Source organism: Tetrao urogallus (genome assembly GCF_951394365.1).
Source record: "Tetrao urogallus genome assembly, contig: scaffold_111, whole genome shotgun sequence".
NCBI lineage: Eukaryota > Metazoa > Chordata > Aves > Galliformes > Phasianidae > Tetrao > Tetrao urogallus.
Window position 1 is genome coordinate 25,375 of NW_027638784.1, and position 21,854 is coordinate 47,228.

Sequence of the window (21,854 nt, forward strand, 5' to 3'; positions counted from 1 at the left end):
ACCTTAGCTTCGGTCCCACCCTGAACCAATCGCTGAAGCCGTTTGTTGCCTCGTATATTACAAAGCAATAGAGATTTAAGGGATAATGGTCATGGTGGCAGAGTATACAAAGCAATAAACTGCTTTTGAGGTTGGTTAAATGCCAAGTGATGCTGAGGCCTCAATGCCATAAACATTATTTCTATTATATGACAAGATAAGAGGATACAATAAAGCACAAAGAAGAAAAATCATTGTCTGGCCTCGTGAAAGTTCTGGGCTTTGCGTTTCTCGGACGCTGCACGAGCATCACCTCGGTGCCGTGGGCTTAAGGGGAATAAATTGTTAAATTAAGGGCGGGTTTAAAAAGCAAACGATTGTTTGAGGAAATGGCCTGGATAACTGCAGTGCTGAACGAGGACACAGCGGTGATTTGCGTCGCTTCCGAGGAGGGAAATGGTGTGGGGTGTGAGGGCAGGAGAAGCCCTGCTCCGTGCACAGCCGCTCGGTGTGATGGGCCTCCATCTGTCCGGGCATCGGAATGGACCAAACACCTCTATTGGTAAAGATGTTCCTCTCTTGCGATGCTTTGTCAGCTCTGGAGCACCCAAAGCTTTTTGGGAGGGCAGCAGAAGGCAGCATAGCAGCCAGCAGTGCCTTTCACAGCGCTCTGCTGCCCACCCCGGGCATGGCGAGAGGTGCTGGCTGTGCTGGCAGGGAAATGGACCCTGATAGGAACCCCCCCAAACTGCCCCACAGCCCAGCACCACCCACTGCCCTCCTCCCTTACAGACCAGGGCTCTGGATCCCTTCAGCATGACGGCCAAAGTTTTAATTACCCCGTGTTAATGAGTCACAGCCGTATCCTTATACAGACTCAGCCACCTTCCAACTTCACCGGCAGCGCGTCGGCTGACAGCGAGCACAGGGCTGCGCTGAGGCTGACTTTCATCTCCGCACAATAAATGGCATTAGGAGATTTTTAACGATGATTAGCGGCGTGCAGCACCTCGTTTTGCTTAATGAGTTCAACAGGAGCCTCGGTGCAGGCACAGCCCTGCGCCAGAGGAGGCAGCAGCTGCCCGCTGCCCTGCAATGCGCACAGGGGAGGGGTCAGGGAGGAACGGTCCCATATCAACCCACAGAAGGACCCGGCCCACGACCTTGGGAAGAACCCTTGTTAAAAGCATGGGGCGCATTTAGAAGTCAGCTGTGTCGCAGCAGTCGTGCTGTTGGGAAGCGATGGAACACACAGGATCCCAAAATAACAGCCCTTACAGACCTAGCAACCACAACATGTTTACGGCCCCCCCCCCGGAGTCCCACTGACCGCGGTGATGTGGGGGGTAGGCAGGGATCAGCGCATCTATTTTTGGTGGCTGCTCCCATTTCCCCCTCCTTGCTGCCCGGGAAATTCAGTCCTACGGCCTCCTTGTGCCCAAAGCAATGAAGGGAAAGCAGGGAAAAGAGGAATAAAGCCAAAGAATTGGGGTGGTGTGAGGTAAGGAGGGAAGGAAGAGGCCGACGGGTCAAAGGAACGGCACTGGGAAACAAAAGAATTCTTTCGCCTTTAAGCTGAAGTGAGAAAAATCACCACTGGCTTCATGGTGATTGCCTTCAGTCTCCTGCTCGGGTCAGCCTGGCTCTGTTCTCCCTTCTCCTGTCACCTCTGGTGCTGCTGCGCATCTCAATGCAGAGCTCACACGGGGAAGGACGCAGCACTCGGAGTGGAACGGCGCTGATGGTTGCTCTGTGCCTGCTGGTGATGGAAGCTGAAGCCACTGCGGCTGTTTGGGGCCCTGGCACCACGTCCTTGGGAACGGGATCCCCCCCAGAAATGGGGGATGCACCCAAAGGAGCTGGAGCCTGCAGGGACCAAAACACGTTGATGGATCGGGGAAGAGATCAGAGGTCTGCAAGTGAAAGGAACAGAGACATCAGAGCCACGGCAAAGGGACGCAGCCAGCAGGCACTGCCCCACACACAGTGACCCTGGTGACCAAAGTGGCTGAACATCCAGCACAGCTGCCCACTCAGCAGTACTTGTATACAAAATGCACCCAGAGGTCTTAAAGAATGAGAAAAGTGGTTGAATGCTGCAGGAGAGCCCCTCCAGCACCAGCACAGCTCTTTGTCGGGCCGGGAAGAATCTCTCCGTGCTGCTGCTCCGCTCACAGGAGACACCGGGACCTACAGGGAGAGGCTGGGGCTGTGTGTGCAGTCTGAAGGACTGCAAAGGGTGACTCCAGCGGTCGGTAAACACCCACAGAGATTTGCCAGGAAGGATTTGCTGTCTAACAAACAAAAATGAACAAGATCCGCAGCCCAGGAGCTGCAGCCGAGCAGGTCCAGACTGGAAATAAGGCAATTCTTCCCTACCAGAGAGAGCAATTAACTGTTAGAACAACTTAAGCGAGGGCTGCGGTGAATTCTCCATCGCTGGAAATATTTTAAATCAAGCTTGGATCATCATTATTTCATACATGCTCTGGTTTGAACGGGTACTGAAGGACGTTCCAGGAAGCCGTGCGCGAGGTCAGGCTGGATCACAATGAATCACAGCGGGATGAATTACCTGGATTCGAACATTTCAATATTAACATGAAGAATTGTCAGAATTACCCATAAGCAGCAGTCTGGAACAGCGAAAGGAGGAAGCAACCACCTTTATATGTCATTTGTGGGAGATTGTAGGAGATTAAATTTAAATACATTGTTGTTTGCCTTAATTGCTTGTTTGAATCCGATTTTAAGGTTGTATGATTGAGGTGCTCACATCATTAAGTGCTCAAATGCAGCTAATACATTTTATAAATGACTTGCACAATTTCACAGGCAAAGAAGTTCAGGATAAAAAGCAGCCTACAAAAAAAAAAGAAGGGAGATCACCTGCACGTGGATGGGAGCGAAGTGCAGCAGAGCCAAAGTGCTGCCGGTTAAAGAGCCGCAGTCCCCAAAACTGCAGGTTTTGAGTCCTTTTTTTTGGACCTGTTTCTGCACGGCAAAAATAAACGTCACAGAATTCGCACGGGATGCAATGTGATCCTTAATTCCAACTAAAAGGGGGACGGGGGGATCCTGCGGGGGGTCAGAGCTCCCAATGCGGTTGTGGCCAGCAGCACAAAGCGGGCACGGAGCGCCGGAGGCCTCACTGAAGGCACGGAGCCCCCTCCTCTCCATCCTAACAGTTGCATTCTGAGGTCAGAACGCTTCAGAACAGACCATGCCAGCTGTCCACACCCCACCCAGGGCTGTGCTGCTTCCTCCCAGTCCCCGTTGCAGCAGAACACACAGGGTTGTGCAATGCTCCGCTCCTCCCACCGACGCAGCACGCAGCGGCGCAGCGCTGGGATCGGCTGCAGCTCATTCCACCAACACTTTGCATGGCCACAGCCGACTCCACTTTGTCACAGAATCACAGAATCACAGAATCACAAGGTTGGAAACGACCTACAAGATCATCCAGTCCAACCCCCCTCCCATTGCTATCAGTACCACAAGCACTAAACCACATCTCGTAGCTCCTCATCCAGGCGCCTCTTGAACACCACCAGGGACGGCGACTCCACCACCTCCCTGGGCAGCCATTGCAGCGCCTGACCACCCTTTGAGAGAAAAAGTTTCTCCTCATATCCAACCTAAATCTCCTCTGGTACAACTTCTGGCCGTTTCCTCGGGTCCTTCTGTTTGCCTGGGAGAAGAGGCCAGAGCCTTTTGCACCACAGCCTCCCTTCAGGAAGTACAGTGCTATGAGGTCTCCCCTGAGCTCCTCTTCTCCACACTGAACATTCCCAGCTCCCTCAGCCTCTCCTCATCTTTGTGCTCCAGACCCCTCACCATTTCGTTGCCCTTCTCTGCACACGTTCCAGGGCCTCAATGTCTTTCTTGTAGTGAGGGGCCCAAAACTGAACACAGCACTCGAGGTGCGGCCTCACCAGTGCTGAGTAGAGGGGGATGCTCACCTCCCTGCTCCTGCTGGCCATTCCTAATGCAGGCCAGGATGCTGTTGGCCCTCTTGGCCACCTGGGCACACTGTGGGCTCATGTTCAGCCAAGCATCAACCAACACCCCCAGCTCCCTTTCCTCTTCACAGTCATCCAACCACTCATCCCCAAGCCTGTAACGCTGCATGGGATTGCTGTGGCCAAAGTGCAGGACCCGACACTTGGCCTTGTTAAACCTCATCCCGTTGTCACCCACAGAGCAAAAATTCACAATGGGGTCTTTTTTCTCCCTTTCCCTCTCTCTCTCCCTTCTGTTTTTTTGTCAAGCCCGGAACAGACGACGACAGTTTGGGGTCTGCGTAACACAAACCATCAACTGAGGCAGATGGCAAAGAACTCAACTCACACAGAGCGAACCTCTGCCCTCCTGAAAGGAGACAGCAGCGCTGTGGGCAGACGTGAATGGAGATCAGTGCGCGCTGTGCAGCGGAACACAAGGCCAGAATAACAACACACCACAAAGCACAGCAGGTTTCATTACGTTGGAGCGCTCGAGCTCGCTCATAACCGGGATTTACACACTGCAAATCCTCCGATCTGATTACCTCCAGTGATCACGTAAAACACCGCCTTTAAACTCTTTGCCTCAGTGATAAAACAGCCACTTTGATTCACAGCGACACGTTCACAATAAAGCACACTGTGCAGGTACCTGGCCGCAGCCGGGGGCGTTGCACACGAAGGGTCTGTCGTCGCCCATATTTCATGCAGCTCAGCTACGCTGGGGAGAGAGCAGAAAAGAGGAAATTGTTAAATAAGGAGGGAAAAAAAACTAAATGGATTTAAAATACCTGGAGCAGAAGCAGCCACGTGCAGGACTGTAATTAATCAGGGAGGAGGAGATCGCCGCGTCCTGCGTCGCCATCGGGGAGCAGAGATCAACCCGACCCGGCAATGAGGCGTGTGGAGGGCCCTGCTGGTTTTCATGTATGGGAAAAGTGCTGCCTGTGGGCAAAGGGCCGCTGGGAACCACGTGGGGCTGCCCCACACGGAGCTCCCACAACCCCCAGGCATCGGTCACCTCTTCGACCCCGCACTGCACTGCAGTGAGCGAAGGCAGCGATGGTCTTTGGGGGGGGGAAAAAACCCAACGTGCGAGCGCGAAGCGGTGGAATAAATCCAAGCCCTCTCTATGTGCAAGTTATATTTTCAATGGGAGAGAACTAAAATTTGTCATTTAATTAATTAAGGGATTATAGGAGTGGTGCTCCATTTTACAAGGCAATAATCCGGCTCCCTAGTGGGTAAACTACGAGGCTGACGGCAGGGGCAGTTTATCACAGATTACAGCCAAGGATAACAAAACACTCGCTCCTATTATGCTCCGAGTGAAGCCACTCTTATTAATAAGAAATAAGAGTAAATAAAGCCGCCCCCACCGCCCCAAATTGGAGGAATAACCATTCCCTCCACCCACTGCTATTTTCATCGCGGCGTTTTAAAAAGCCATCACGCAGCAAATGCTCTCCCTTTGCTTTGCAAAGAATGCCATGGCTGCTCCAGCAGCTCCGTGCTCCAGGGTTGGGTGCAGGAGCAGAAAGCACAGCAACCAGAATGCATCCATGGGGAGGGAGGCACTGCTTTTAGGAGCTGGGTATAGGACGGTGCCCTGAGAACGCGACTTTGCAGCGCAGGGTGAGCACACGGGGTGCAAAATGGTCCCCTGTTGCTCAAAATCGATGTTGTTTAAGGAGGAATAAAGAAATTCTTTTGGTAATTTCCAGGCGAGGCTCCAACGCGTGGCTGCAGGGCGGAACCTCCCTGCAGCACAGCACAGCACCAACCCAAAGCCGTGCAGAAGCGGCTGCTCGTTGCTCCCCATCCAAAAGGAGGAGGGGGATCCCACAGCATCGAGGTTTGGATTTATGGAGCAGAATGGCAACACCTACACAGACCCACAAACATCCTGAGTGGAACAGAACGCTCCAGAATGGGACAAGAGTAACAGTAAAGATGGGCAAAAACGTCCCAGTGCCACCTGAGGCGCAGTGGGGCACTGAGAGGCGACAGCACTGTGCAGGGAGATGCAATACCAGCAAATGCCCCAGCACAGGGCAGCACAGCAGCTGCTCTGAAGGCACACAGAAGCCCTGAAGATGAAGCTTTACCCACAACGCAGCCTCGAGCAGGGAGAGATGGAGAGGTCAAACCTTCCCCCGGTACCAAAGCGCTGCTCGCATTGACTGCACAACGCTGCAAATGGAATGCAGCACGGTTGGGCTGGGAGGGATCTCACATCCAACCCCAAGCCCTGCCGTGGGCTGGCTGCCAACCACCATATCAGGCACCAGATGCGGTGCCCAGGGCCTCAGCCACGGCCAGGAGCACCTGCAGGGATGTGGCACCCACAGCTTTTAAGGAGGAGGGAAGCAGAGAGTCTTCATACGTTGCGTCACCTGCACTCAAAGTCCAGAAGAACAGCATCTAATATTGCTGTTAGCTGAGCAGAGCAACGCAAGGCTGGGTGAGGCAAGAGACAATCCTTGCTCACCAGTGCTAGCACAGGGCCACCCAGTCACTGCTCCTCCTGTAAGGGAAGAACAAAGGATAACAGCTGGGATGCTGTAGCTCAGCACTGGAGTCATTTCACTGCAGTACAGGGGCTGGTAAAACTCTGCCATGAGGATACAGAGCGACTAAAGGGGTGATAAGTGCTGTGCTGGGCAGCCTGGATCTTGTTTTCCCATCACAGCCTCACTTTGTGCCTCACGGCACTCAGCACACGAGCTGCAGGCAGCGTTGTCCATCACACTGAAAGTAGAAGCAAGTCATTATTTCCAGCCTCTCCGCTCTGCATTTAGTCACTGATTCGTGCAGGCTTTGACAAGTTGCTTCCCTGCTTCCAGAGCCGGGGGCACAAGTTTGCACTTGTGGGGCTCAGAGGTTGAATGTCTGAAAAGGATTCCTGGATGGAAATAGCAGCACGGCCATCCTAAGAGCCTGGAAGCTCCTCCTGGAGCATAAGGAGACCCTTGAGCCTTCAGGGCTCCCAAACTTCAACCCCAGACCCGAAGGCTTCCAGGCCAGCCCACATTACAGCAGTGATGCTGCTGCCCCACGGAGCCAGCAGTGAGGGCACCGAGCTGCAAGAAAAGCCATAACACACCCTGCTGTCAAAGAGCTCAGTGCTGGAAGTGTTTACACACTGCTTAAGTCACCCTTGTATGATTGTGTGGGATGAGGCTGGGGATGCATCTGTTTCATCAACAACCAAATCTTATTGTCCAACGCGTGGCAAAATTATGGGAAGGAGCTGCTGTGTCTCCCAGGGCAGCCAACGCTGAGCTGCTAAGGTTGGAAATCTGTCCATCCCACCCTCTGCCTTCCCAACAAGAACAGCAGAGCCCAAAGCCCACAGTTCCAACGTGAATTAAAACTGCCTGAGAAACAAAAGAAACGGATCTGCCACAGCTGCTGGGGCTCCAATGGCCCAAATGAGAAAGGGGGAAACCAAAGCAAAGCAAAGCAAGCCAAAGGAAACCAATCCGAAGCAAAGCAGAGCCCGGTGCTGCCGTGTGCTGTGCCTGCCAGCTCCATCCCATGGCACAGCTCTGCCACAAACTGGGGACAACACGCAGTCGGAGCTGCTGGGCCGGCAGCAGGAAGGTTTCCTCCTTCTTTAAAGGCAGATTCAGCCTCTCGTTCACGACGGAATAGGGCTGCTATGCACATACATGTGCTCAGATTTATATCGCATTTAGTCAGGATAAATTGCTTCAATAAATTCTCTTCTTAAGAACAGGCAGGATAAGCAGATGATTGGATACCAGCAACACGCTCCCATCCCTCTTCCTGCGGCGTGGGACAGTATTTCACTGCTTTGATGATTTTTAGCATGTTGGGAATGGTGAGGGGAAGCGAGGAAACGCAGACAGATTACCAAAGTGCGCTTCAGAGCTCTGTCAGCACAGAGCTGACGGGCAGCTGCGGCCATAGACAACTGGAAAGTCACTTCCAAGCCAAGCACACCATGCTGCCATAGCTCACGTGTGGTTTCCTCTCTTGCCCTACTAACAAGCACGCAAGTACGGGCCGCCTGCAAGAAGCAAACCCAAAGCCACGCTTCAAGGCGGTCCCCAGAGCTGCACTGCCCAGCAGCAGCCCTGGGTTGGGAACCAAGGGATGCACAGCATGCAGGAAACCACCAACACCAGCCTGGCTTCCAACATCTCTGCAGCGGATCTCATCCCCACCTTCAGCTGCAACTTGCAGCCAAAGCAAGTGGAGCCTCACAAGAGGACGCCCCCAAAGGCAGGACGAGGGCACGCTGCTCATCTCTGCACTGCTCACCACTTCACTGCTTACCCACGGGTGTCAGCGCTGACGAAGATGACTTTTTCCTGACGTTAAGCTCCCATTATTGCTCTGATGAAGCACTGGAGATGATCTACTTTATTTTGAGGCTTTGGAAAATCTGAGTCAGGAGCGTGAAGGCGGCGGTGCAGACGCGGCATCAATTCTGCGTGCAACTCAGCAAGCAGGCTGCAGGCTGCTCACTAAACCACGCGCTCAGCGGACCCACCTGCAACCTGCCAGCATAATTCCCTCGTGGAGAGTCGAGAGAATTAAAACACAAAACCCTCAAACAAATCCAAGTATCAAATCAGCACCTGCGGAACTCAAACCGTGCGAAATCCCTTCAGAACAATTCGGGCGCACATGGAAAATCCATCCTGGGGATGGCAAGTCCAGAAGGTTGGGTTCAATGATCCCAACTGGTCTTTTCCAACCGTAAGGACCCCATGCAGCCCCTGCAATGGGAAGGCAGGCAGACACAGGAGTTCCAGCCCTAATCCTGCCCAGCGCCGTCCCCTCGTGCAGCTTTGCAGCTCATTTCCCTCCTCTGCTGTCCTCACAGAATCACCCGGGTTGGAAGGGACCTCAAGGATCATGCAGTTCCAACCCCCCTGCCTGGCAGGGCCACCAAACATCCACATTTAGATCAGGTTGCCCAGGACCCCGTCCAACCTGGCCTTGAACACGTCCAAGGACGGGGCATCCACAACCTCCCTGGGCAGCCCGTTCCAGGGCCCAACCGCTCTCCTCGTAAAGAACTTCCCCCTAACGTCCAACCTAAATCTTCCCTCCTTCAACTTGGATGCATTTCCCCTAGTCCTGCTATTGTCAGCCCTTTTGAAGAGGTGTGGGTTCCCTTTAGGTATTGATAGGCTGCCATGAGGTCGCCCCGCAGCCTTCTCTTCTCCAGGCTGAACAAGCCCAACTCCCTCAGCCTGTCCTCACAGGGGAGCTGCTCCAGCCCCCTCATCATCTCAGTCGCCCTCCTCTGCACCCTTCCCAACATCTCCCTGTCTTTCTTGTCCTGAGGGCTCCACACCTGGACACAGGACTCCAGATGGGGCCTCACAAGAGCCGAGTAGAGAGGGACGATCACCTCCCTGTCCCTGCTGACCACCCCTCTCCTGATGGAGCCCAGGATCCCATTTGCCTTTCGAGCTGCCAGAGCGCCCTGCTGGCTCATGTGAAGTCTCTCGTCCATCAGGACCCCCAGGTCCTTCTGTGCCGAGCTGCTCTCAAGGCCCGCTCCTCCCAGCCTGGACGGGTGCCTGGGGTTCTTCCGGCCCAAATGCAAACCCTTGCACTTTGCCGTGTTGAACCTCATCAGGTTCACCCGAGCCCAGCTTTCCAGCCTGTCGAGGTCCCTCTGAATGGCATCCCTTCCTTCCACCGTATCAACCGCACCACTCAGCTTGGTGTCGTCAGCAAACTTGCTGAGGGTGCACTCAATTCCCTCATCGATGCCATTGATAAAGATGTTAAAGAGCACCGGTCCCAAGACAGACCCTTGGGGGACACCACTTGTTACCGGCCTCCACTTGGACACAGAGCCATTGACCACCACCCTCTGTCTGCGGCCTTTCAACCAATTGCTTATCCATCGGGTCGTCCACCCATCAAATCCACTTCCCTCCAATTTGGAGATGAGGAGGTGGTGGGGGACCACGTCAAAGGCCTTGCTCAGGTCCAGGTAAATGACGTCGGTCCTCAATGCTCCCTGATCCAACAGGGAAACGCTTCCCCACCATTGCACCCCATCCCTGCTGCTCCCCTGGCACTGCAGCACACACCAAGGTGCCATTCTGGGTATTGAGGCTGCGGTGCTGGGCTGGCTGTGAGCTCCCTTCGTTTACCTCAGCCGTCAACATTTCCCTTTACTGAAAAGTTTCCTTCTTCCTGCAGATATTAAAGCCAACCCATATGCTGCTTTCCCCCCGGTAAATCAGTCCATAAACCAAAGTGGTCCCAAAGCACGTTAACCAACCCATTAAGAACAAAACCAAGCCCCTTATCCTAGTCTAGACAGACACCTAGGGGTAATATTTTCACTCCCTTAAAACAAATTAGATGTACTACACGCATCAACAGCAGCAATGAAAGACCAGCCTTCCTGAACGGGATTTCCCCCAGGACGGCGCTGGCACCTCACGGAACCCATTTCGAACAACTTCCATTTGGAAACACTTTAGGAGAAAGAGACAAGAAGCAGGACGCAGGTTTTCCAAAGCACTTGTGGCATTTATGGACCCTTTCATCCGAGATGCTCTGCATCTTTTCAGGTCAGCTTTACACAGAAGGGTTTCTGCAGCGCGCCGCAGCCCTGGGACGCGGTTTTGGCCGCAGCCTCGGTTGGGCAGCGCAGGAACAGCCACAGCCTGACTGCTTTTCTTTGCTACAGTTTGTTACCCAGGAGGACTCTTCCACAAATGCATCTCACTGCAAATATCTCACGTCCCTCCGGGTGCCCACGATGGCCCTCATCCGTGCCACCATGCAGGTAAAGCTGTTACAGAGCTGCTCCAGCCAACCACCGACGAGAAGTCGAGATTGGAAAGCGGCGTGAAGCCAAGATCTGCAGATGAGAGTCACGATTTGCAGAAGCAACGAGCAACCACGGCCTGCAGACCAGGATAGGATGCTCCTCAGCCCCCCCAGAGCTGCTGCCCCACGTCCAGCTGGCCCCACACACAGCCCTCAGCCCTGCATCACCACAGGTCTCCAAACAGCGCACGCTTCACAGAGCCCCACTGAAAACCTTCCCCTTAACATCTCCAGATGGCACAAATCCCCAACCACAAACTGCTGAACGCTGGGGGACAGGGCTGGTATGAAAAACACTCTAAAAATAAGGCTCTATTGTTGTGCTTGCATGTGACTATTGTTATTGCAGGAATGCCTGTGCCCAACGCTCTTACATCTGTGTCTTGCAAAACAAGCTGAAATACTTCAAATCCCAGCGAATCTCGGGTGGATGCAGAAATTGTTCTGTTGCAAATGTGCCAGCACAGCCCCACAGCACAGCACAGCCCCATAGCCCAGCCCCATGGCACAGCACAGCCCCACAGCACAGCACAGCCCCATAGCCCAGCCCCATAGCACAGCACAGCCCCACAGCACAGCACAGCCCCATGGCACAGCCTCACGGCAATGGCACAGCCCCACAGCACAGCCCCACAGTATAGCCCCATAACACAGCCCAACAGCACAGCACAGCCCTATAGCCCAGCCCCATGGCACAACACAGCCCCACAGCATAGCCCCATAGCACAGCACAGCCCCATAGCACATCCCTACGGCACAACACAGCCCCACAGCATAGCTCCATAGCACAGCACAGCCCCATAGCACAACCCCATGGCACAGCACAGCCCCACAGCATAGCCCAACAGCACACCACAGCCCCATAGCCCAGCCCCATGGCACAGCACAGCCCCACGGCATAGGCCCATAGTACAGCCCAAGAGCACAGCACAGCCCCACGGCACAGCACAGCCTCATAGCTCAGCCCATGGCACAGCACAGCCCCACAGCATAGCCCCAAAATAGAGCCCAACAGCACAGCACATCCCCATGGCACAGCACAGCCCCATGGCATAGCCTCATAGCGCAGCCCAACAGCACAGCATAACCCCATAGCACAGCCCAGCCCCATGGCCCAGCCCCATAGCCCAGCCCCATGGCATAGCCCAGCCCCATGGCCCAGCCCCATGGCCCAGCCCAGCCCCATGGCCCAGACCCATGGCACAGCCCAGCCCCATGGCACAGCCCCATGGCACAGCCCCATGGCACAGCCCAGCCTCATAGCCCAGCCCCATGGCACAGCTCAATGGCACAGCCCAGCCCCATGGCACAGCGCAGCCCCATGGCACAGCCCCATGGCACAGCACGGCTCCCCGCCCTGCAGGGATGCGCTCCCTGGTTTCCCAGCACCAGCACATTTATGGTTCGTTCCCATAAATCAGAAGGATAAACTTTATATTAATATGACCACAAAATTAAAGCTAGAGGTTTGCACCAACTATGAAACAAAACCAAAAGAGCTGCAGAGCTACCTCCTAAAAATAGGCTGAAAGTGGAACAGAAAACAAAAGCAAACGGCACGCTCTGCTGACGTGCTGTGTGCTCTCTGCTACCATTCACACGCCCGAAGGATGAGCTGCAAAATTAGCAGAACCACTGGAGATGGGGACACGGAGAGAAAGGAGGTGCTGTGAGCTGAGAGATGCAGAGCACGAAGAGAAGGCCTGCTGGCTTCGGGCAGGGAAGCACATGGCCGTGGGTGGGATCAGCTCTGTGCTCTGTACGAGGCTGCTGCGCTCCCACCCGACGTGTGGCTGCTGTGGGTTGAGTCGTTCTGCTCTTCAAAACGACAACGCAGCTCTCATCAGTGCGTGGCAGCCCAGCAGAGCGCAGCCCGGCAGCCCAGGGCAGCCAACAGCCCGAGCGTGCAGCAACAAGCCTGAGCAGGGCGCAGCTGGAGGCAAGGTGCCTTTCCACCGATGGGCAACAGAGAAAAACCTGTTTGCGGTCCTCCCGTGCTGCCAAACAGGGCAAAGAGCTTTTGAGAAGGGTGGAGGACGTGGAAAAGGGGGGACGGCTTTTGTGAGAAAATGCCAACGCGGCGAGGATCCCCGCATCCTCCTGCAGGGAGCTGGGCCAGCCGGGAGCACTGCAGCGCAGCTCCCACCTCCCTGCCCACCGCAGCTCTTGTGAAAGGCAGCACGGAGCGAGGAGTCGGGTTTTGATGAGGCTGAGCTACATGGGATTAATTCTCGCAGACTAATGAGTCACAAGGCCATCCCAGATCAATTTGGGTAACTTTGTTGAGACCTGGGAGCCATGCCAAGAGCATTAACAAGCGGAGCCTCGATACAAACAAGCCTATTCAAACACAAATGGTGCTCAAGACACCAGAGGAGCCCCAAGGACAGGCAGTACATCGCTACTGGGAAGGAGAGATAAAACCACAATAAACGAGATTATTATGGATGGCTGCACAGGATCTGTGCCGCGGCATACATCTTATCCAGAGGAATAGACGAGATTGCAGGCAGGCTCGGTGCAGAATCGGTAATTGCCACTGGGAGCAGGAGCTGCGAGGGGGAAGGTTGAGTGCAATGAAAAGCAAAGCGCTGCTGGATGAGCACGAGGGAAGGGAAGGCAGAGCGATGGCCATTTCTAGGCCACTGCCCAAAACAGAAGGAAGCGTAAGGCACTGCCCCAGGCTTTCAAAAATAGTAAGAGATTTCCCACTAAAATGCAAGGAAGGAAACATGTTGCTTTGAGACCGTTCCAGGAAAGGCTCTTTTATTATTTGTCTAAGTGCAGCCATTCACAGCTCTCTGCTTTGTGTTTCCTGACCTTCCAAACCGGCAATCAGCTGAAATCTGGAGCCAGAGAGCAGCAGCCCCTCAAACAGCCGCCCTGAAAGGCACAGAGGGGCTGCATTTGGAGCTGCCATCCCCACACCAACACACAGCACTGCTGCGACGGCACGCAGCCCCACCAAACCCACCTTCAGGTGCCATCAAAAACGAAGAGAAGTTCTTCCTTTTTAGGCAGAGCAGCCGCTTGGATGCACAGCAGGCACAGCCCGGCTGCCCGAGCTGCCCTCAGCTCCTTGCTCAGCTCCACTGGAAGCGGCTGCCGGCTCTCAGCCCTGCTTTGGTGCCTGCAGGCTCTCAGGGAAGCTCCCCACTCCTCCGCTGAGCTGCCCAGCTCTCTGTTCACCTCCCCATCACCATCATCTCATGCCCAGAGATGTGTTGAGATCCCTCCAGCTCTGCAGGGAGGACGGCACCCAGTGGGAGCATGCAGGCTGCTGGGAGCCCCAGGCTTTGACTTCAGAGTTATTCTGGGGTGTGAGGGAAGGAGGGAGAATGTTTGCTTTGCAACCAAAAAGCGACAGGCCAGCTTAAAGCTGTCAGCTGGGAAAGAACGCCAAAAGCCAGCGCTGTAAAATCTGCTTCAGAGGCGCAACACCCTGATGCTTTATAAGCTTGATAAAGTAAACCCAACTGTATAAACTGGAATATTGGCAAGGAACTAGCACGAGGTAAATCTCCCATGGACACGCCATATTTAACAAGTCATTACGAGTTCACCTACGGCTCGGAATAAAAGCAAAAGTCCAATTGGGTCCTTCCTGACTGCGCGGCTCTGAGCCTCCCCACAGCCTCTGCTTCCCTCCTTCGTGCCACCACCAATCGCAGCCTGCAGGAAAGGACACTCGGAACAGCACAGCTTGGAGAAAGATGCTCGGAGCTTGCACAGCACGGCCACGGGATAATCCTCAAGCACAGGCCTGCTGGCGAGCTGTGGGATCCACACAGCACCCAATGCATCCTTGCTCCCTGCCTGCAAGAGCCACCCAGCAGCCCTGGAGCTGCAGCACCGCTGTGAGCAGCGGCTGTCGTCAGCAGGATGTCCCTTCCTAGCAGGCAGCACGAAGCAGACAGCAGCACGTGGAGCAGCACAGCGACAGCCCAGCCGCAAACGAGAGCATTCCCACAGGCTTTGGGAAGAGGCTCACACCTCACACCAAGCAGCAGCCGCCACCAAGAGCTGCTGTCCTCCTCCACACACACAGATGGGACAGGGAGGCACTGTCAGCGTCCTGTCAGATGTAAAACCCCAGCACAGGATTACCAGAGCCCCGGGGCAGCACATCAGCCAAAGGCACCCGGCTGGGACTAGAAAAGCTTTCCCTTAGAGTAAGATCAACAAACCCCTCGGTTTAGAGCCCAGGGCAGCCAGAATGCTTTCCCCAGCACAGCTTCCACCAGTCCTCCCAGCCACACAACTGACTGTTTATAACTCTTGTAAACAGTCACAAGTTTACTGTTACCATAACAGAAAGTGCCATTCCTTAACCCTGCTTCCATGCCAGGGGCTGGCAGGATAAGAGCCGTTAGCAGAGCCTGGATGTCCACCGTCCTCCTCGCCCTGGCCAACCTCCAGATCAGATCTGGCCTGACCTCTGATGTGGGAGAGGTGTTATGGAGGTCCCACATCAGCTCCCAGCCACGCTGCAGGGCTGCCCACACATCACAGCGCGAAGGGAAGGATGCTGGGGGTCACACGCAGCTGAAGGGTGAGGGAAGCACGCAGGTGGGTTTGGGGAACCCCCTCTCCCCCCCCCCCCCCCACCTCTCCAGGCATCTCACAGCAAAGTTCTGCCTGGGTTTTATTTTGTGCCCATCACCCCTTGTCCCATTGCTGGGCACCCACTGAGCAGAGTTGGCCCCGTCCTCTTTGTATCCTCCTGCTCCTCCCTTTCACGAGCAGATTGCTGGGAAACAAACAGTGGCTTCTCTTGAAATGCCTTCCCTCACCAAACATTGCCAGAGCAGCCCTTGCTTGGCACAACAGGCTTTAACACGAGCAAGGTTTCTCTAGTGAAGTGCCAAGTATCGGATTCCTAACACAAAAAGGCATCTGTCCAAAGGGTCTGGAAGCCTTTGATGAATATGAGACAAAATCCAACACAAACCAGCAAGTCAGCAACTTCCCCAGGCAAGAAGATGGAGAAAGATCATTTCTAAACCATAGTCCAATTACTCACAAGGCAGAATTGTGCTTCCCCTTCCAGTTTCTGAAGGACTCCAGCAGCGGGCAGAGCGCGGCTCCTTGGCACCAGGATATGATTTGGTGGGAGCACAGAGCAGCTCCTCAAGCAGCAGCAAGGCTCAAATCATGGTTCATCACCGCTGCAGGACCTCTCCAGCTTAGGGGAGCTGCACAGAAGACCCTGAGCTGGAGGTCAAACCAACTGAACTCCCAGCTCCGCCACTCTGAGACGTGGGCAGACGCCGCTCCTCTGCTAAGCACATAGGGAACAAAACAACCTGAGTGTGAACCCAGAAGGACAGCAGGGGAGAGCAGAGCTGCGCCCAGCACTGAGCATCACAGCACAAACCTCCCCACAACCTCTGCTTCCCTCCTTCGTGCCACCACCAATCGCAGCCTGCAGGAAAAGACGCTCGGAACAGATCACCGGGTGGGATTTCTATGGGCACTGCCCTCAGGTCTGCAGCAAACAGAGCAAAAAGCATCTCCAAAAAGCAGCCGGCAGCCCCGGGTCTCCCCACGCTCCTTCGTTAGCAGCAATACATCTTTGGGTTTGTGTGTGTGTGTGCCTTCACAGCGTGCTGCAAGAGATTTGCTACAGGAGAGAGAAATAACTCAAGTTGAAGAAAGGGAGAAAAACCTCAGAGAGCCACTGCTTCTCACTGAGCAGAGATAATTGCTGCAGAGCTGTGACAGGCCCTGCGGAACGCGCCGCTTTATCGAGGAAATGCCAAAGTGACCTAAAATTGCAACCCATTTCCTGAAATTATTCAGTCCGTAGGAGCCCATGTTTCAATGGAAGTGAGAAAAAAAATAAAAAGCTCCCAAAAATGGGACCGAAGAGCCCGAGTGAAACTCAGATGTGTTCTGCTGGTGACGGTGTGTGAGCAGCTCTACTGCAGATCCCAGTCAGGGCTGCGTGGTGCTGCAAGGCTCTGATGGAAGCGCTGCCTGCGGATGAAGCGCTGCCCAGGAATGAAAGCCATGGGAGCAGCACCAGCAGGACGGGGGGCTCAGCACAGAGTTCTGTTGGGGGCTGTCGTAAAGGAAAAACACTTTGTCCCACCTGTTGTTATTTACGCCGCAGGCGGGCGTTTGTATTGACTCAGCACTGGGAGGCGCAAGGCTTTGTGGAATCATTACTTGATACGCGAGGCCTAAAATCAGAGGGGAGTAAGAAATCCTCCAAATCAAAGGCATGGCTGCAAATTCAACACGTGACTGTTTGACCGGAGCTGCTTTCCACCTTTGGAGCGATTTGCCTTTCAGCCGTGAACGCAGCAACCGTTTCCTACATACAGTACGCATCCATTCCAAACCTCACGCAGCTGATGGATTCAGCGACCGAAACGCTGCTCATACGAGGGCACGGAGCTTCCCAAAAGCAAAGGCAAGGCAGCAGAGGGCAGATAGATGAAAAGCATCCAGAGGAAGGCGGCGCGGGGCCTCTCTCAGCAGCTCCATCACAGCACATCTGCTGGTCCAGGCGCCGGCGGCGCTCAGGGTGACGTCCACAACCACGTCTTGTTGGCTTTGCTCAGCGTGAGCACAGCGCAGGTGATGAGCAATGCTCTTCTATAAACTCCTTCCAATCCAGCCAAGCTTGCAGGCAGGCCTCCTCGGCCCCATTTGCAGGCAGTAAATCTGCACCGCAGGCGCTCGCCGTGGCTGCTCTCACATTTCGCTGCCCCAACAGCTGACCCCCGTTGCCATCACCCCCCCCCCCCTTCCGCTCCTCACCCAGCCCTGTTCCACCACCACGCACACAAAGAGGGGGACGTTGCTGCCATGGGGACGGCAGGAGAACGGCCAACACCCCCCCATCCTCCCCAAAGCTCCACTGCAACGAGAGCAACGCGGGGGGAAGCAAACTCCACGTGTTGTTACAGCTGTAATGCAACGGCAACCCATGGCTGCTCTGCCAGCAGCAGCCCCTCACCTGCAAAAAACCCCCATGGATTTCCAGCATCTTCGACCAGGGCCACGACCAGCAGCACCTGCTTTGCACCACGAAGGCTCGGTCCTTCTGCACACTCAGCACCAACGAAAGCGTTTGGCAGCAAACGCAGCGCCGTGTTCTGCTCTAAGCCTACTTTACTCACGTTGGAAGCAGTTAAAGGGTAGAACGCAGCTCAGCGCAGTCACTCAGGTATAAATACACCCTGCTTTATTCCCCAGCGCTGCCAAGTCCACCTCCAGCCAAGTCCTTCATACGCTGGTTTGTGAAAGGCTGCCTTTGGGGGTTTTTTTTTAATGTTATTTTTAATAGCAACAATGGTATTCGGAGCGAGGGCTGCAAACAGCTCTAGAAAAAAATAATAGGAAAAAAATGAGAAAGCTGCATAAGCACTGGGCGAGCAGCAGCACTGAGAGCATGGCAGCCTGTCCTCAACGGCAGGGAAGTGGAGAACTTTGCAGCTTTGCTCTTCGGAACCAAAAGCACAGTGAGCATTTCACAGCAAAGCAGTTTGAGAAAGGGGGGAAAACACCTTCGTGGCGCTTCTCCTGCAGGGGCTGCTCGTGGCTGTGCCTCACAAAGAGAGCTCAGAGATGAGGCTGAGCGTGCAGGGAGAAATCCCTGCATGGCGCAGCACGGCCCAGCGCTTTGTTTGCTGGCCAAGCAGCTGGCACTGCATCTCCTGCACGAGGGTGGGACGGCACAGCAGCGTTCCAGACCGCTGCAGGGCCAGCTCTGCTGGCAATCCCTGCGAGCTGAGCTGTTGGGAAGTGCAACAAATGGCCGTGCTGGCATCCTGGAGCTCAGCTCTGCCTTGGTCCCCGTGTGGGACAGCAGTCCCTGCTCCTGCATGGAGACAGGAGAGCTCACCACAGCTAGCCGGGCCTCCCAGCCGAGCGTGCAGGGCTTGGAGAGAAGAGGTGCAATCCAAGAAAGTTGTTCCGCTCAGTAATTAGCCAGCACGAAAGCTGGGTTTAGCCCTGGTGAAACCGCACCGCGTTGGAGTTGTTTAAGGCACTGAATTAATCATGTTTTAAAAACAAATGTCAAGCTTTGGCACGCGGCGCGGCGCAGCGCGTGCTACGCAGGGGCTGCCGGATGGCTGGGTGCGCTCACGCGTGTCCAACCAGGTGTGGCAAAGGGTGGAAAGAACAGCAAGAAACCTCCTGGAAGATTACAAAGCTGAGCTTCAGAGAAACAATTAAGGTAGGCTCCCAGCAGCCAAGGCTAATTGCAGCCAAACAGAAGAAAAACACGAGGGAGAATGAGGCTGAGCAAAGAACATCACCGCAGGGCACGGCCAGGAACCCAGGGGCTGCGGGCGCAGTGTGGGCACCCCTCTGCTGGGGACTCCCAAGGGACACGAGCCGGGGATCTGTCAGCAACGATGAGATGTGGCAGAAGCTGCTGCAGCACCGTGTGGCGGATGGGAACCTGTGGTGGGCTCAGAAGGATCACGAATCTCAACCCCCTGCTGCATGCAGGGCCACCAACCTCCCCATTTCACAGCAGCCCAGGCTGCCCAGGGCCCCATCCAGCCTCCAACACCTCCAGGGATGGACGGGGCATTGCAGCCTCTCTGGGCAGCTGTTCAGCCCCTCACCGCTCTCACAGCACACAACTTCCCTGACATCCAGCCTCCATCTGCCCTCCTTCGACTTCATTTCCCCTCGTCCTGCTGCCATCTCCCCTTGCACAGAGCTGCCTCCCCTCCTGGCTGCAGGCTCCCTTCAGGCACTGCAGGCTGCACTCAGCTCACCCCCAGCTTCTCTTCTCCATGCTGAACGAGCCCAGCTCCCTCAGCCTGTCTTCATAGGGGAGCTGCTCCAGTCCCCTGCTCATCTCCAGCTCCTCTGGCCCCTCTCCAACAGCTCCCTGCCTTTCCTGTCCTGGGGGCTCCAGCCCTGGACGCAGTGCTGCAGATGGGGCCTCACAAGAGCAGAGCAAAGGGGGACCATCACCTCTGTGTCCCTGCTGCCACCCCTCTGCTGATGGAGCCCAGTAAATAAAACCAAAGAAAACGAATCCAAAACGATATCCAACCAAAGAGATCCTTTGGTAACGCATTCTGTACAACACTGTGCACCACCAGCACTGCCCCACGCGTGCTGGGTGGCCATGTGGCCATGCCCTGCTGTCCCCAGCGCTATGCACACCCCAAAGGGCTCCTGCAGCTCTCAGCCACCACCCTGCGCTGTGCTGATGGAGCTCAGTGAGCCCTGCTGGGCACGGGGCACCGCTCTCCTCCCTGCTGCCAGCCCAGCACCCAAACTTCCCCCTTTCAGAAGAGGGGAAGGAAACCTATTGCCTGCCCCACAGCACGCACAGACCTTCCTACAGCCCTGCTCCCACAGCTGAGATCCCAGGGGCTCTGAATAAAGACACTGGTGAGAAGTCACAGCCTTGCAGCCGGGTCCCATTATTCCTGCCTGCTCCTACGCTGCTCCTCTACACGCTGCTGTGCCACACGGACTGCAGCTCATCCAGGCTCACCACAGCCCCACGGAATTGCTGAAGAAGGGCATCACAGGCACAGCAAGGTGTGTGCCCAAGTGCAGCGCTCAGCACGGCTCTACAGGAAGTTCGTTTTCACCCAGCAGCTCCAGAAATCACAGCGAGCGAAAAAGAAAAAGAAAATAAAATATCAGAGCACCAAACGCACAAATGCTGGAAAACCAGGAACCTCGAGAGAGCAGAAATACGAGCAGAGTAAGAATTAGTACAAATTAATGCCAGTAACACCCCTCAGCGTGGGGGAAAGTTACGTTGGAGCGAAACTCGAAATGCAATTGGAAGGTTTCGACTCATTTAAAAGCTTTTGTAATGCTTTCCCTTCTTCATAACCTGGGAGGCAGCGCAGAGCCTCAGCGCTGCAGGGAGCCACGTCCAGCTCAGAGCCACCAGAGGGATTCTGGCAAACTGGAAGGCATTCAGGAAAACGGAGTTAAGCAGCTGGAGGGATTGATTTACAGGGGAAGATTAAAATAACTGGGCGTGGAGCTGGGCTGAGCGCTGAGGAAGGTGGACAGAATCATTTTTAGCTGGTTGACAGGCAAGTGCCAAAAGGCAGAGGAAGTGTTTAGCATTCTGCAATTAGGTACAAGCAAAGGATTGGCACACAATTAAGGAGATTCGTGGCTGCGTTGTAAAAGTTCTCACTGCAGTGAGCACCGCTGGGGGCTGCGCATTGTCCCACTTTAGGGCTTCCAGGCTGGGAGAGGGGCAGAATAGAAGGTGGTGCTAAGAAGCAGAGCTCCAGGAGGGGGAAATCTGACTGAGATGCGGGAATTCTTGGCAGTGCAGCCCAGAAGTGTGGGTGCCCCATCCCTGGAGGTTCACAGGGATGGGAATCTGGGCGGCTGATGGGGGTGGGAGCAGCCCAGGGCAAAGGGTGGGACTGAGGGGGGGCTTAAGGCCCTTCCAACCCAACCGTCCTGTGGTTCTGTGATCTTTCAGGACCCTTCCAACCCAACCGTCCCACAGTTCTCTGATTTCCATTGCTGATGTGCTCCCCATCAGCCGAGCCCGCAGCTTTTGGGGTTGCTTGTTCTAACACCAAAGGCAAGCAAGCACTCCAGCACTCTCCAGCCCGCAAAGAGATGATGCTTGGTTGACACCAACCCCTGCACTCGCGTCACAGAAGGCAAATGCAATCTGTCACTTCACAGAACAAGGAGCGAGGACGTTAACCTACTCATTTTCAGAAATCTGGCTGTCGAATCCACCTCCCACAGACTTCTCCTCCACTTTTAAACAGTGAAGTTATTCTTAGCCCCCACCGAGAAAATCCCAATCCAAGAAAACCATCCAACAAAGCCCGTGGTTCAGAACTGCAGCCGAATTCCCCTCCAGAAACGACTGCATTTCAGTGACAACTATTTTTAAAGCAGTTTGCAAAGAACCAGACAATCCCTTCAGACTTCAGCGCCGCTGGCCAAAAAAAAAGAAAAAAAAAGGCCCTACTCAGAGAGCGAGGCAAAGCAAATCGGGCAGCCTGCTGAAGTGAGAGCAACGCCTTCGTGTTGGACTCCTCCATGTTACGCTGGAAC

General features: G+C 54.8%; 1 protein-coding gene across 1 annotated transcript in view; it reads right to left on the reverse strand.

The window, feature by feature from the left end:
• Positions 1-4,683, reverse strand: part of LOC306957752 (cyclic AMP-dependent transcription factor ATF-7) — a gene marked incomplete at both ends in the record, with an annotated part of 29,392 nt that extends 24,709 nt beyond the window's left edge. Inside the window, one exon of the mRNA XM_079551220.1 lies at positions 4,636-4,683. Within this exon, the coding sequence (XP_079407346.1) occupies positions 4,636-4,683 (48 nt within the window). The remainder of the gene's footprint in view (positions 1-4,635) is intronic.
• Positions 4,684-21,854: the final 17,171 nt, after the last annotated feature.